At 40.6% G+C, this 12,550-nt stretch overlaps 1 protein-coding gene across 1 annotated transcript in view; it reads left to right on the top strand.

Moving 5' to 3' along the window:
- The first annotated feature begins 8,255 nt into the window (after window positions 1-8,255).
- The window catches only part of CD109 (CD109 molecule), a 72,646-nt gene continuing 68,351 nt past the window's right edge, over window positions 8,256-12,550 (top strand). Inside the window, exons 1-2 of the mRNA XM_027884203.1 lie at window positions 8,256-8,418; window positions 8,753-8,913. Coding sequence (XP_027740004.1) covers window positions 8,330-8,418; window positions 8,753-8,913 — 250 coding nt within the window. The 5' untranslated portion in view covers window positions 8,256-8,329. The remainder of the gene's footprint in view (window positions 8,419-8,752; window positions 8,914-12,550) is intronic.

Genomic DNA, 12,550 nt, shown 5'->3' with positions numbered 1-12,550 from the left:
AAAAGAAAAGAAAAGAAAAGAAAAGAAAAGAAAAGAAAAGAAAAGAAAAGAAAAGAAAAGAAAAGAAAAGAAAAGAAAAAAGAAAAGAAAAGAAAAGCTCCCAGAACTGGTGTTAGTGGTCAGCAAAATCACAGGGTAAATCTTTAGCCTAAAAACATCGCTAAGGGGCCTTAGAAAGTTGTCCAATATAGGAAACATTTCAGACATATGACAGTAATATCCAAACACTGTTGTTACAGCAAGGTTTGGAAAGATGTAGCTCTTGGGTCCGCACCCTCTTCATTTAAATAAACATGACTGCTGCTGTGGGTGGTTGGCAATGGAACAGTTGCCTTCTGGACAGTGTGAATGAACACCCTATAGGGGCATAGCTCAAGACCTAAGTTTATTTAGACTTCGGCTCATTTGGTGACTTGAAACGTGAAACCTTTACTCAGTTCCTCCTTAATCGCTGAGATCGGACTCCTCACCCTCCCTCCTTTCCTGTAGGCAGTATGTGGTAAGAGTTAGTCCTCAGGGAGAGAGAACTGGTATTTACCTGTGTCTAAACTAAACACAAGATTTTGTGCAAGTTTTATAAATAGTTTGAGTGTATTTTTTAAAAAATTCCTAATCACTCTGTCTATAGAAGCTGTTTTGGCTACTACAGGAACTGATTCTGTAAGGGACAACTTGTGTAACATGAGGTTTACTCTCATGTTATGTGATAGTCACATAGATGTCATCTAAAATAGAATGGAGTTTTTGGGAGGTTTTGCTGACATAATTAGTGTCCACATACATCTATTTTATTTTTTTCTTGATACCGCAGTGTAGTTGGTTGGAAAGGAAAAGGTTTTTTCTCTCTTTATTTTTACCTTTTAAGAAAAGGCAAATTAAACTTCAACAGAACAGTTTTAGCTTGTGACCAATTTCTAAACAGAAAGTTTGGGGTTTATTTTTAGAAAGAAAAAAAGTTGTCCTGTAAGAAAGAGATCGTATCCTACAAAAACTTTTCATTTTAATAGCTGCTTCTAATCCTGTCTTCTTTTTTTTTTCTGATGTTGACCTTTTCTGAATGTGACAAGATGGAGGAAACCAGGACTGAAATAGTATAGTCTGCACCACTGATAGAATATTTTCTTTTCCCTCTTGACAATTCTATTTAATTTCCTTGGGAGCAGATCCCTGTTTTCATTTCTGTGTATGATTTTGGTCCTTTGGCTTAAAAGCAACCTCACAGATTTTCATCATCCTGTCCAGAGATCCCCTAGAATGATTTTCTTTAAGTCGTGGAGTACAGAATTTCAGCAGATTGATCCTCTATTTAGCCTAAGTACTTGTTTTAGACTTTGAAAAGGCAGTCAGGTTTGATGGGAAGATGGTAACCACTGCTTTCCTTGGTAGTGTGTTCAGGAAGGTAACTTCTGTTGATAATATGTGCCTCATCTCTAATTTAATTGCCTGACCATTAGTTCTTTTTACACTTTTCTCTAAGAGATCAGCACCTGTTATTTTCTTTCTATGAAAGTGTCATGGAGGCCTCTCTTAGCCTTCCCTATCTGATTATTTAAAACACACATCTCTTTAGTCTGGTGGTTAAGGGCGTTGTCTCCCCACTTTGACTTACTTTTGTGTAAAGTGTGGGAAATGAGTTTTGTCTACAGTCTTCTTTTGAAAGGAAGCTGTTTCTGCCTACAGGGATACCCTGGTCTATAAAACAGACTGCTGTACTAACATCCCCTTTTTTATGGGTAGATGAATGTCACAAATAGCTATTACAGAAACACACATTCATTAAAAAATCTGCCAGATTTTCTCCTTAATTTAAAGTGAAGTTATAATTTATGAATGCAAGTACTCCAGAGTACTGTGGTATACTAGTCTATGACATTATGGAAACACTGGTTTTAGGAATTCCTTTTCAAAAACCTGTAATTTAAATTTACACTCTAATTATAGGCTATAGTTTAAGATAATTGGATCCTTAGGGAATTCTTACCTTCTTTAAAAAGAAATAATGTTAATTCATGCTAAATTGTTTAATAAAAATAAGGTTTTTCTTGGCTGTTTCAGCAGTATTTGCAACGGGGAGGGGTTGCACTGACCTTTTGAAAACCCTCAGAGAGCAAAGGGAATAAGGACGGTTAAGGTAAAATGATTAATAAAGCTTGGTAAATGGAATTTCATCACATGCAATTGTAAAAATACTGCCTTAGGAAAAAAGATTTTTTAAGACAACCTCTCATCATTTCTGTAAGTTTTGAACTTCTCTCACTTTCATAGAAACAGCATGTTTGTGCATGCTTTAGCACGCCCCTACTGTATGGTTGAACATTTTACAATCAGAGAAAAATTCTAAAATAAAATAAAGGCATTACATGAACCTGCTTTCTAAATGTTTTGCATATATGTATCAGGATGCAGTATATCAATCAAAATTAAGGGACTAAATGCAGCAAACTGTGTAAAAAACCCCCTCATTTCTTTATCAAAGTTACAGAGATTTGAGTGAGGTGGAGGATACACTTTTGAGTCTTGACCTCACTGAAGGCAATGATTTCAGTGCCACTGATTTCTGTAAAGGCAAAAGTCTACTTTGAGGCTGCCTGCAGAGGAAATTTGAAAATTCAGCTACACATGAAAACCTGTTACAACTACCCCCTATTACAACAGAGGGACAAGGTCCTCACTTTCATTCCATTATGATCTTTCTGGACTGCTTAGTTAGTTTAAAAAGGCCAGGGAACTTGGTAACTGAGGATTATCTTTGCTGCAGAAGAACTCCTGCATGTATCATTTGTAGATTTGCTCCTCAGACTTCCACATGTTCCACGGTATAATTTTGTCATTCCTTCTCACTTCCCTTTTTTTTCAGAATCTCATTTTTAAAAGTGAATCTCTCAAAATCCCATGAAGTCTTAACCATGATGCCCTTTTATGTTTGGTGTGTTCCCTAAAAGACTGTGCTTTACTTTGTTGGGATTTTTCAAAGCCCATATATAATATTATATATAATACAATAGCACAGTATTTACAGGTTTGATCACATGAATTTTTATGTGTGTGTTTAAAATGTACAGTTATTTTAAAATTAAAATATTATGAAACTATATGTATATATTTCCAAGATAATAAACTCTATGATTCTTTTAACAAAGAAAAATCTTTTATCCTATTTGGACATTGTTTGCTTGTTCTAATGCCAGTTTTGAACAAACAGAAACAAAATCTGATACCTTCAAACAGGTATTCCTGATCCAAAACTTGCCAAAATTAATGTCTGTGTTTAGGTTTGATTTGCTGAATACTCAGTGAGGACTCTTAAGCTATAGTCATTTTATATGCTCTGGAGATAACGAGATATTTCAACTACTTGTCTTGACTTCATGTTTAGAAATTTGATAGCAATTGGGATTCACTTGATTCGTTTAAGGCCGCTTTTGAATGTCTGTTCATTCAAATGTTAGTATTTCAATGAGTCATACAAATCTGTTCTGAAAAGTACCCACTTCACTCCACTGTCTATCCAGCGATAGTACTAGTTGTAGACTACTACAGTGTACACATTTGACCAGGTAAATCCTACCCACTCTGGCTGCGGTAACAGTTCAAGTTGGAGGAGAATCTGCAAATAACATTTTTCACCGAGGGAGATGTCTTAAACTACTAGGAAAAAAATATCTTAATTGCAGTCCATTCTAGCTTTTGATACAGCTCCACCCTTACAGCTCAGGGCAAGTTTCAGTGCATGGCACACCCATCGTCAGTGTAGTGTAAAACATTATGACACATTCCATCATCAGAAACAGCATCAGAGGTGTTATTACTGAGTGCTTCTGGGAAAGCTTTATATCCTGTGCGCCTGTCAGTACTTTCCAGCAAACGCAAATTCTTCAGGCTTACAACCATGCAAGAAATGTGCCCTCCTGATACCATGAATGATCTTCCACCTATTTTTAGTATTCACTGTAATTCTTGTCCACTCACTATGAGTGATAAAACAGACTTTTGCTTCCTTCCTAGTTCCATGAGCTGCTGAATCAGAGTTTCTGCTAGGACCTCATCCAAAGTCTGTTGAGATTAATTATAAGATTTATCCATCCCCTAAATGAGCTGCAGGCCTTGAGTTCAGTGATGCATGCAGCAACTGGCTAAGCTTTTTAAGACAGAATATTGCGCTGGAAAAGACTATAGTGATCTTCTAGTTCAAATTTCCACATAATGTAGCTCTTCATATTTCCCTGAATTTGCCTCATTTCATGGAAATACACGTTGTTTGCACCACAATATGGTTGAATGCCTGCTGAATCCAGCTGAATATCAGACCAGCCAAGTTCACTGTCTAATGCTAAAAGCAGGACAGGGCATTGACCATTCAAGTTCTCGCTGCTGTAAGTTTTGTGGAGATTTCCCCCAGTATTATAAATACTGTAATGCTTAGATTTTTACATTTACTGAACAGCATGTAATATTAGAGAAAGGCAGACTCGCTGTGCATGTGTTTATTTCCAGCAAATCTTCATACAATTATTAGAGCTTGCTAGGTGTTGTGATCCTTCTAATTTATCAAGGCAGAAGTTGCTTTCTGGACTCATTAAGGAACCATTCTGGTTATCTGTATTTACTTAAACACATTTTTGTTTAGAATATACTTATGCTGCAACTCAGAGGTGTGATTTCAGCTGGTACTTGTACACATATTTGGGCTTGACTTAGTAAACTAAGTTGTATAGAAACAGACAACAGTATCGTTGTTAGCTGCCTGAGACTACAGCCAGTGCTGTAGATGCGTTTGCAGCCTTTACAGGCTCTGTTTGCAAGACAATATGAAGGATTAGCAAAATAAGGTTCCTGGGTAGCAGTGAAGGTGGTAAAAGTAGAATTTTCATAATGATGACAAATTGCAGATGAGTGTAAAATTGAATCTGGTAATGCTTGCTTAACTATAGAATTTGAAAATTGAACAGAAAGGGATTTTTCATCTAGCTTCTCTGGTTGACATGCTGAACACAACAACAACCTCTCAGACTGTATCTCCGGAGTACCCTTTTGACTGGCTTGGAGCAGTTTAAGATTATTAAACCCTTTCCTGCTAGGTTATACTTCTTTAAAATTATTACTACTATGCAGGAGTCAGGTTTGAAACAAATTTTCTTTGCATGGTGATCTTTGTGCACAACTTAATCTCTCAGGTATTTGTCAGAAACAGGCATTTAAAATGTACTTAGGCCTGAGACACTGCCAAATGGTTTCTGTGGTCTTGAAAATTATGTGCAGACCCCGCTAAGGTCTTCTGTTTAGCTAAAACACAGATGTCCTAGCAGTTAATCAGTAATAATGTGATCTGTTTCTTCTGCCTGTTCTGGATGACAGATATTTTTTAGGTGAGAATATTTTGTCCCCTATAACAGAAGCTGGTGTGTACGCAAAAGCTTTTCAAATCTTGGTGCCCCTGAGTTCAGGTTTGACCAGTTTAACACAAACTGTGTAATTAACAGAGCTCAGGGGAATGTAACACTCCCATAACTGGTAGGGTTGCGTGATCAGTTATTCTTACCTGATACCCAAGCCTATCAGAACAAATAGCTTAACACTTAGCAAGCATGAATGGGATACCAGCTTAGCCCAGTTCTCTCTAACTGTGCTAATTCTCCAATTATTCGTGACTCATTCTTATTTTTGGTGTGCAGAGAAACGTGCAGAGGAAGCTTGAGAAACACGGTATAGTTATAGGCATTCACTGACTAAAGAGGTGAAGTTGGCTTAAAATTTTCTTGGTTTACTTCTTTCCTGTGCTGATAGCTACTTCTGGGGGAGTGGGACTGTGTTGCAACTGAAATCTGCTGAATTAGTAGTAAACCTCTCTCTAGAAAGAACTGTATGGCACAGGCTGCAGACTGCAGAGCTGGGAGGTGCTGAAAGGGGAATGGGAGAGGGAGCTCCTACGGCTGGCTTTCTCATGGGCACCATCTCAAAGGAAAAGTGCTCCCTGTGTCCAGGTACATACAGTATTTAGTGTTGTTTGGGCACCAAAGAAGGATCACATTTGATAAAAGAATGTAGGAATTGAAGTGATGTTTCAGGGAAATCACAGCTTATATTACAATGAAAATTAGCAGCTGCAGAACACTTGAAAATCAAGACCTTGTTTAGATATTAGTAAGACATGACTCTTGAAATTTTGTCTGAATGGGCTAATATGTGCATTAGTTTTTTGCTAACTGGGAGCTTACAAAATCCTTACATACCATATTTGGTTGCTAAATGGTATGTTTAGCCATGAAAACTCTTTACATGTACTTACAGTGTAGTATATCCTGTTTGGAAATGAAATTATGAAAATGTCTCTGAGTGCATGGATACATGTATAAGAAATGAAGCTTGTGTGTTTTTATAGAATGGCATTTAACAATTTCTGTTTCTACATTTCTTATTTGTTCTAAATCTATTCAAGACAGATTAAATCCTAATAATTATAATCCATTTATTCTCTTACTTTTTGCTATACAATTCCTTTATTGGCATTTTTGTAGAAGAAGAGATCAAATACATTTACCTAAGTATCTTTAAGTAACAAGCCCTTTGAGAAAAAAAAGGGAAGGTGGAAGTCCATAATGCTGTTGCAAAACTGGGCAAAATCTGTGACATTTGCAAGCATTTTCACTAATGAACTTTTGGGCTACATTCATGCTAATGAATTAAACAGTGCCAGCAAATGTTCTTGGGACTGGAACTTGATTGTCTCTACCCTCAAGCTGACCTTGGCATGGTTTTGCCCTGGCCACTGAGTATTCTCTTGAACAATTCATGGTGCAGTTTGGGGGCTAGCATGGACCATACCTGATAGGAAGTTTGGATGTGACCACCTTGTTTTGGAGACTGAGAGAGCTGATTGATATTGACAGGTATGATGGAGTGCCAGTTTGGCTCAGTGCCAGAGACTGGAGAAATGTGTACTCTGTGTAGTTTTACCATCTGAGGGTGGGGTGCTCAGGATGCAGTGCTATTTGTAAGCTCTTTTCCCCACCATCTCCAAGGAAAGGAGTGGCAGTGCCTGTTCATCTTCTGTAGCTGTTTCTCATATGTAACAAGGACTTACTAAAAACAACAGCAAACATTTCCCAAACTTTGCCTCTTCATGCACCTTTTGCAGGTGAGGAGCTGCCAGGATTGACTTTCCAAGCATCAGCTGTGGTTGCTGTACTATCATGCCTGCCCTGGTCTACAGAGGTGGCACTCTCTCTCCTGTCACTACAAAGACTGGTGCTCCAAAAAGAATCAGCAGAAGTATGGAAAATTACAAAAGGAAACTTAAACAGTGTGAAAAGACTGCATGGCTGCCTGTGATACAATTAGAACAGTGTTTATGCACATATGATGTATGCACATGAGATACAACAGATATTTATGTACATCAGATACTATTCATATCTGATTTTCAGGAGAACATAACATGATGCTTCTGTTCAGGACTATAACTGACTGTATTTTTCTGTGTAACATAATGCAGAGGATGCCAGACTAGCACTTCTGAAGAGAGAGACTACAAGAACTGGGTAGAATTTCTAAATGTGTAAGACTTGTGCAGGAATGAAAATTTGGATAAATAAAAACATTAGATGTGTCTAGTCTACACAATTACAATGAACGTGCTAAAGGTACAAAAGCTCACCAAGCTGTTTCAGTGCACTTTGTTGACTCTGAAGGTGGGTTAAGATGCGTAAGTGGACATGACCTTATTTTGCAGATAGTGGTCACAGAGGGCAGTCAAGTCAGAGCCACATTACCAATCCGTTCACGTTTAAGTAGCTACGAGGCTCCTTGAATTTCTGCCAGCATCGTTCTCCCTGTTCAGACCCTGAACCATTCCCGACTCGCCTCCGAGTCCCAGCCACACGCCAGCGCGCTTCTGCGGGCTCTCCAGGTCTTTCCCAGTCGATAAGCGGGCAGCTCCCCACATCAAACTGCCGCTCTTCTCAGAGCTGCAGGCAGAAAACATTGCCCTCGGTGTTCCTTTTATAGGGTGTTGTGTTTGTCTGAGAATCCCACCCGTTCCTCATCTGCATCGGTCCGAGGATGCGGAGAGCGCTGGCCAAGGAGAGGTCAAATGCCTCCGTGGGTATCCCTGAGTAGATGGATATATCCCGCTGCCGGGCCGCCCCCCCGCTCCTGCCTCGGGAACGCCCCTGCGGGTGCTGCTGCCTTGAAGCGCCTGGCGCTGGGGCAGCGCCGGCCTCTCCCTTCCCTCCCCCGCCCGCGAAGGCGCCTCCCGCCCGGCCACAGCCCTAGCCTCGGCCCCGGCCCTGCGCACAGCGGCGGATCCCTCGGGCAGGGTGCACGGAGGGCCATGGCTCGGCGCCGCGGCGATCTCCGCTCCCCCCTCCTCCTCCTCCTCCTCCTCCTCCTCCTCCTTCTCTGCAGCTCCGCGGCGGCCGGGTACGTGGGGCCGGGGGCGGGCGGGGGCGCCGCACCTCCCCTCCCCTCCCCTTCCCTCCCTCCAGGCACGGGGGCTGCGGGGCAGCGAGCGCTTCCCGGGGTCCCGGCGCGGGACTGGAGCCGGTCCGGAGAGCGCCAGAGCAGCGCTCCCCGCTCCCCGCCCTGCGCGCCCAGGAGCGCACAGTGGGTGAGCATCACCTCCAGCCTACGCAGCGGAGAGCAACGGGAGAGCTTTGCAACATGTGTCCTATGTCTTTATGTGAACGCTCTTACTTTTTTGGGGATTGCATTTCACTGCCTGCCCTTTCTCCCTCTGCCCGTTTGGACTTTCCAGACCTACGTTCCTTGTGGCAGTTCCCTGGAACATCAGGCCTGGAACAAACCTGACTGTTGGGGTAGCTCTGCTGCCGGACAGCCCAGCACAGGTCACCGTAAGGGGAGAAGTGATCAGAGATAACGAGACCATCTTGAGCAGAGAAATGGTCTTTGAGAAAGGTAAGGAAACGGACTTGGTCTGGAAGTATTTAGATTTGCCTTCTCATACAAATATTTTGTTGCTCCCAAAATATCTCAACTTCTAAATGGTACTAAAATAGGAACTTTATTTTACCAAGGAGAAGTCGCTATGGGAAAATAAACTCGTACACTGCTGGCTCTGTTTGCAGTTGGGCAACTGAGCTGGATAGCAAGTGGTTGCATGGATGTGCTAACTCATTTCAAACTCTGAAAATAAACAGGAGTACCAAAGTGGGATGGATGTGGGATTTCTGAGGAGCCAGGAAGTACTCTGGTCTGTGTAGTGGGGCCGCTGAAGAAGTGGTAGAAGAAGAGTTGCTTACTAATACTTTGTTAAGGTGCGATGTGAAAGCATGTGGGAGAATGGTAAGGGTGGAACAACCAAGGTAATAAAGCAACTGAAGCTGCTTCTCATGCCCTAAGAAAGGGATGACCTGAGGACAGTAGGAAAGTGAAGATGACTGTGTCAGACACCGTTACTTGGAGACTCTGCATTTGAAGAAAGGGAAATTTTTAAGGATCAAGAACTGAATTGTGGACTGACTGGGAATTGAAGAGCAAGCTGATTTGATCTGTGCCACCAGGCAGCAGTAGAGGATGTGGCGGCAGTTCTGAATAGTTGGACCTTTTCAGAAAGGTCAGCTGGGAACAGAAGCATAGAGATGTCCTGCCTGAGATTTGTCCTCATGAGAAAAAAAATATTTTGTATGGATACTCCAGCTTTCCCATTGCTCTTAGTATGAGGCAATATAAATGACACTCAAACTCTAGCTTTTAATTAGTTAAAAGTAGAGAGTCTGGGGGCAGCATGAGGTCCTAAAAAATCTACCCTGCTATAATGTACTTGCTCTATCGCTTATTTATTCTTCTGTTAATGTGTTATAGTTAATATAAATGCCTTAATTGGAAGCATCATACCTTCACTTCAATGCCTTCATGTAAGCCCACTCATTTTACAAACTGTAGAGAAGACTGAGGCTTTGAGAGTGATGGAGTGTGTTTGACCTGATCAAAACATTTATGACCCCATGATGCAGAAAAGCATATCTGATCAAAATTCTTCTCGGTATTTCAAATATTCTGAAAAGTTTTCCAGAACTATGCATTGGCAGTCTTACAGTTTGGATATTGTTTGTCCCGTTATTGTTATCAGGTGTCATGTCCTCCAGCAGCCAGTGTGAAAGCATAAACCTGAGGCAAATTTCACTGTAGTGGTATGGCTAATGAAAAAAACCAAAACCTCAGTGTTAATTTCTGATTTAAATCAATTTTATTGATTTAACACCTAATCTGTTAGTGTCCTAGTCTAACTCTAATAGTTGTGTTGATGTATGCCTAAGGCAATTACTTTAGGAAGACAGATTTTTGCCAGCAACTACAGTTTGCATGCAGGTAAAACAGACTGTCTCTCATGCCTACAGTTCTAATTCTTAAGTGTCTGTAACACATTACCTGCCAGTTCTAGATTTTGCTTATTCAAAAGTTTAGGCCAAACCTATGGACTAGGCATCATGGGAGATTCAGCAGTGGATAAAGGAAAATTTTTATTCTGTGGAGAAAATAAGTTTGATGTATTTATTATGCTATTAGTAATGACCTTGCCATTTTAAATTCACCATTCCTCCTCAAACCTTTCCTGGCAGTATTTTGATACGGAACCAAAACAAACCTAAACCAACTAACTTTTTTTGTTTTCTTTTGAAAACAAAAATTTTTAAAAGAAAGAGGATTTATTCTCCTTTTCTTCTTCTAACTATACTGGCTTTTATTTCCTGCTTCTGTTCTGCTTTAACATCGAGTTCAGTGAGCCTTGCATGAGTTTCAACCTGTCTGGTGTTGTCCTTTTCAACATTAAAGGCAGACAAGCAACTGGTAATTCCAAGCTTGTGAAAATATGTGGATGTCTCTATCTGCGGAGCATACAGAACAATCCTTGACCCAACGGTGGGTGATCAGGAACAGGTATGACACTGTATCAGACTGGATACAGTGAGGAAAAAGGAGAAATGCTGTAGTGCATTACTAACTTTTAATCTTTCTCCTGTCTTTTAAATATATCTTTGAATTGTCTGAGGTTTTTTTCACTTGATAAATGTAACAGGAAAAAAAAGATGCTGAGCATATGCTGTATTTCCTCTTGCAAAATTCTTAACATTTAGTATGTGGCCATCAGTTTTGTCTAGTTAGGTTATATAATCTGTTAGTCATTTGTTCTCTGTGAACAAATACGTAAGCAAAACTGTTAAGGGCCAGAAGCAAGGGAACTGCCCTGTAACAGAGGATGTAGTGTTGAAGGTGTGTATCCAAAAGTGCTACAGGAGTGGATTAGTTCTGACTCAGAGAGAAAGCAAGTTGTCAGAGAGAAGCAAAAGCAGTTTATCAGTGTAAGATCCTAAAGCTTTAAATTCTTCACTGAAGAAAAAAATAATCTTAAGATGAAGTATGTAGTGGTATTGCTATAGCTGAGCTAGTCTGTGTATGTGACTGAAGGAAGACAGGAGGAGTTTTTATCAGGCCAGCTGTTGCAGTTGAAGGAAAAAACCCAGGCACACAAAATCTTTTTAAAATGACATAATTGCTGCATATATTAGTGCCCAGAAAATGTTGCTTTATCTGACACTGAACACATACCTTCGTTAGGCTGCAGATTTGGTGGCAGTGTTGCCTAAGCTGGCAATATGCTCTGTATTTTTCATTGCATGATGACAGCAAAAGCAGGGGATTAACTGCTCTGAAAATCTGATGTGATTGAAAAAGTTTTTATTTTGTTTGAATGTTTTTTTAGGCAGATAGGTCCCTTGGTTTGGTGTGGAAACATTTGTGCTGATGGAACTGAGATGGGTGCAGAGTTGGGAGTTGGATGGGGGGGAGAGAGGACAGGCTGAGGACACAGTTTTTATTAGGGATGTTTAATCTTGTAGGAAAAGTTCATCCAAGTGCCTAAGTGTAAGAGCTGCTACATACCAGCCTAGCAAAGTGCTTCTGCAGTTGCTTTAAGTTAAAGATTCAGTCTAGTTCTCCAGTAGCAGCTCAATATGATACATGTAATAGTCTAAGTTTCTTAATTAGCTCTATAAAAGGATCCTTTGATTGTTGAATTAGAGACACAGGATTTTTTTCTTTCTATAATATAACCCTTCCTTGATAGAAGTGTAGTGGGTTGACCCTGCCCAGATACCAGGTACCCACTAAAGCCACTCTCTCCCTCTGCAACTGGACTGGGGAGAGAGAAAAAAAGAAACAAACAAACCAGCTGAGGATTCATGAGTAGAGATAAGAGCTAGGAGAGGTCACTTATTGATTACCTTCACGGGCAAAACAGACTCAAAATGGGGATAGTACTTATATTTAATACTAACAGGATAAGAACCAAAGAGTGAGAAATAGAACAGTCTTAAAAACACCTTCCCCCACCTCTACTTCCTTCCATGTACTCCCTCCTCCCCCTCAGCGGGGGGATGTGGAATGGGAGTTACAATCAGTTATTGTTTCTGCTGCTGCTCAGAGAGAGGAGTCCTTCCCCTGCTCCAATGGGGTCCCTCCCATGGGATACAGCATTTGATGGACCTCTCTGGTGAGTCCACCCCTCAGGCAGCAGTTCTTCCCAAACTGCTGT

Source organism: Empidonax traillii, unplaced genomic scaffold, assembly GCF_003031625.1.
Source record: "Empidonax traillii isolate 1590-97213 ecotype Southwest subspecies unplaced genomic scaffold, ASM303162v1 scaffold139:size1643147, whole genome shotgun sequence".
NCBI lineage: Eukaryota > Metazoa > Chordata > Aves > Passeriformes > Tyrannidae > Empidonax > Empidonax traillii.
This window is presented reverse-complemented; position numbering and strand designations above follow the sequence as displayed.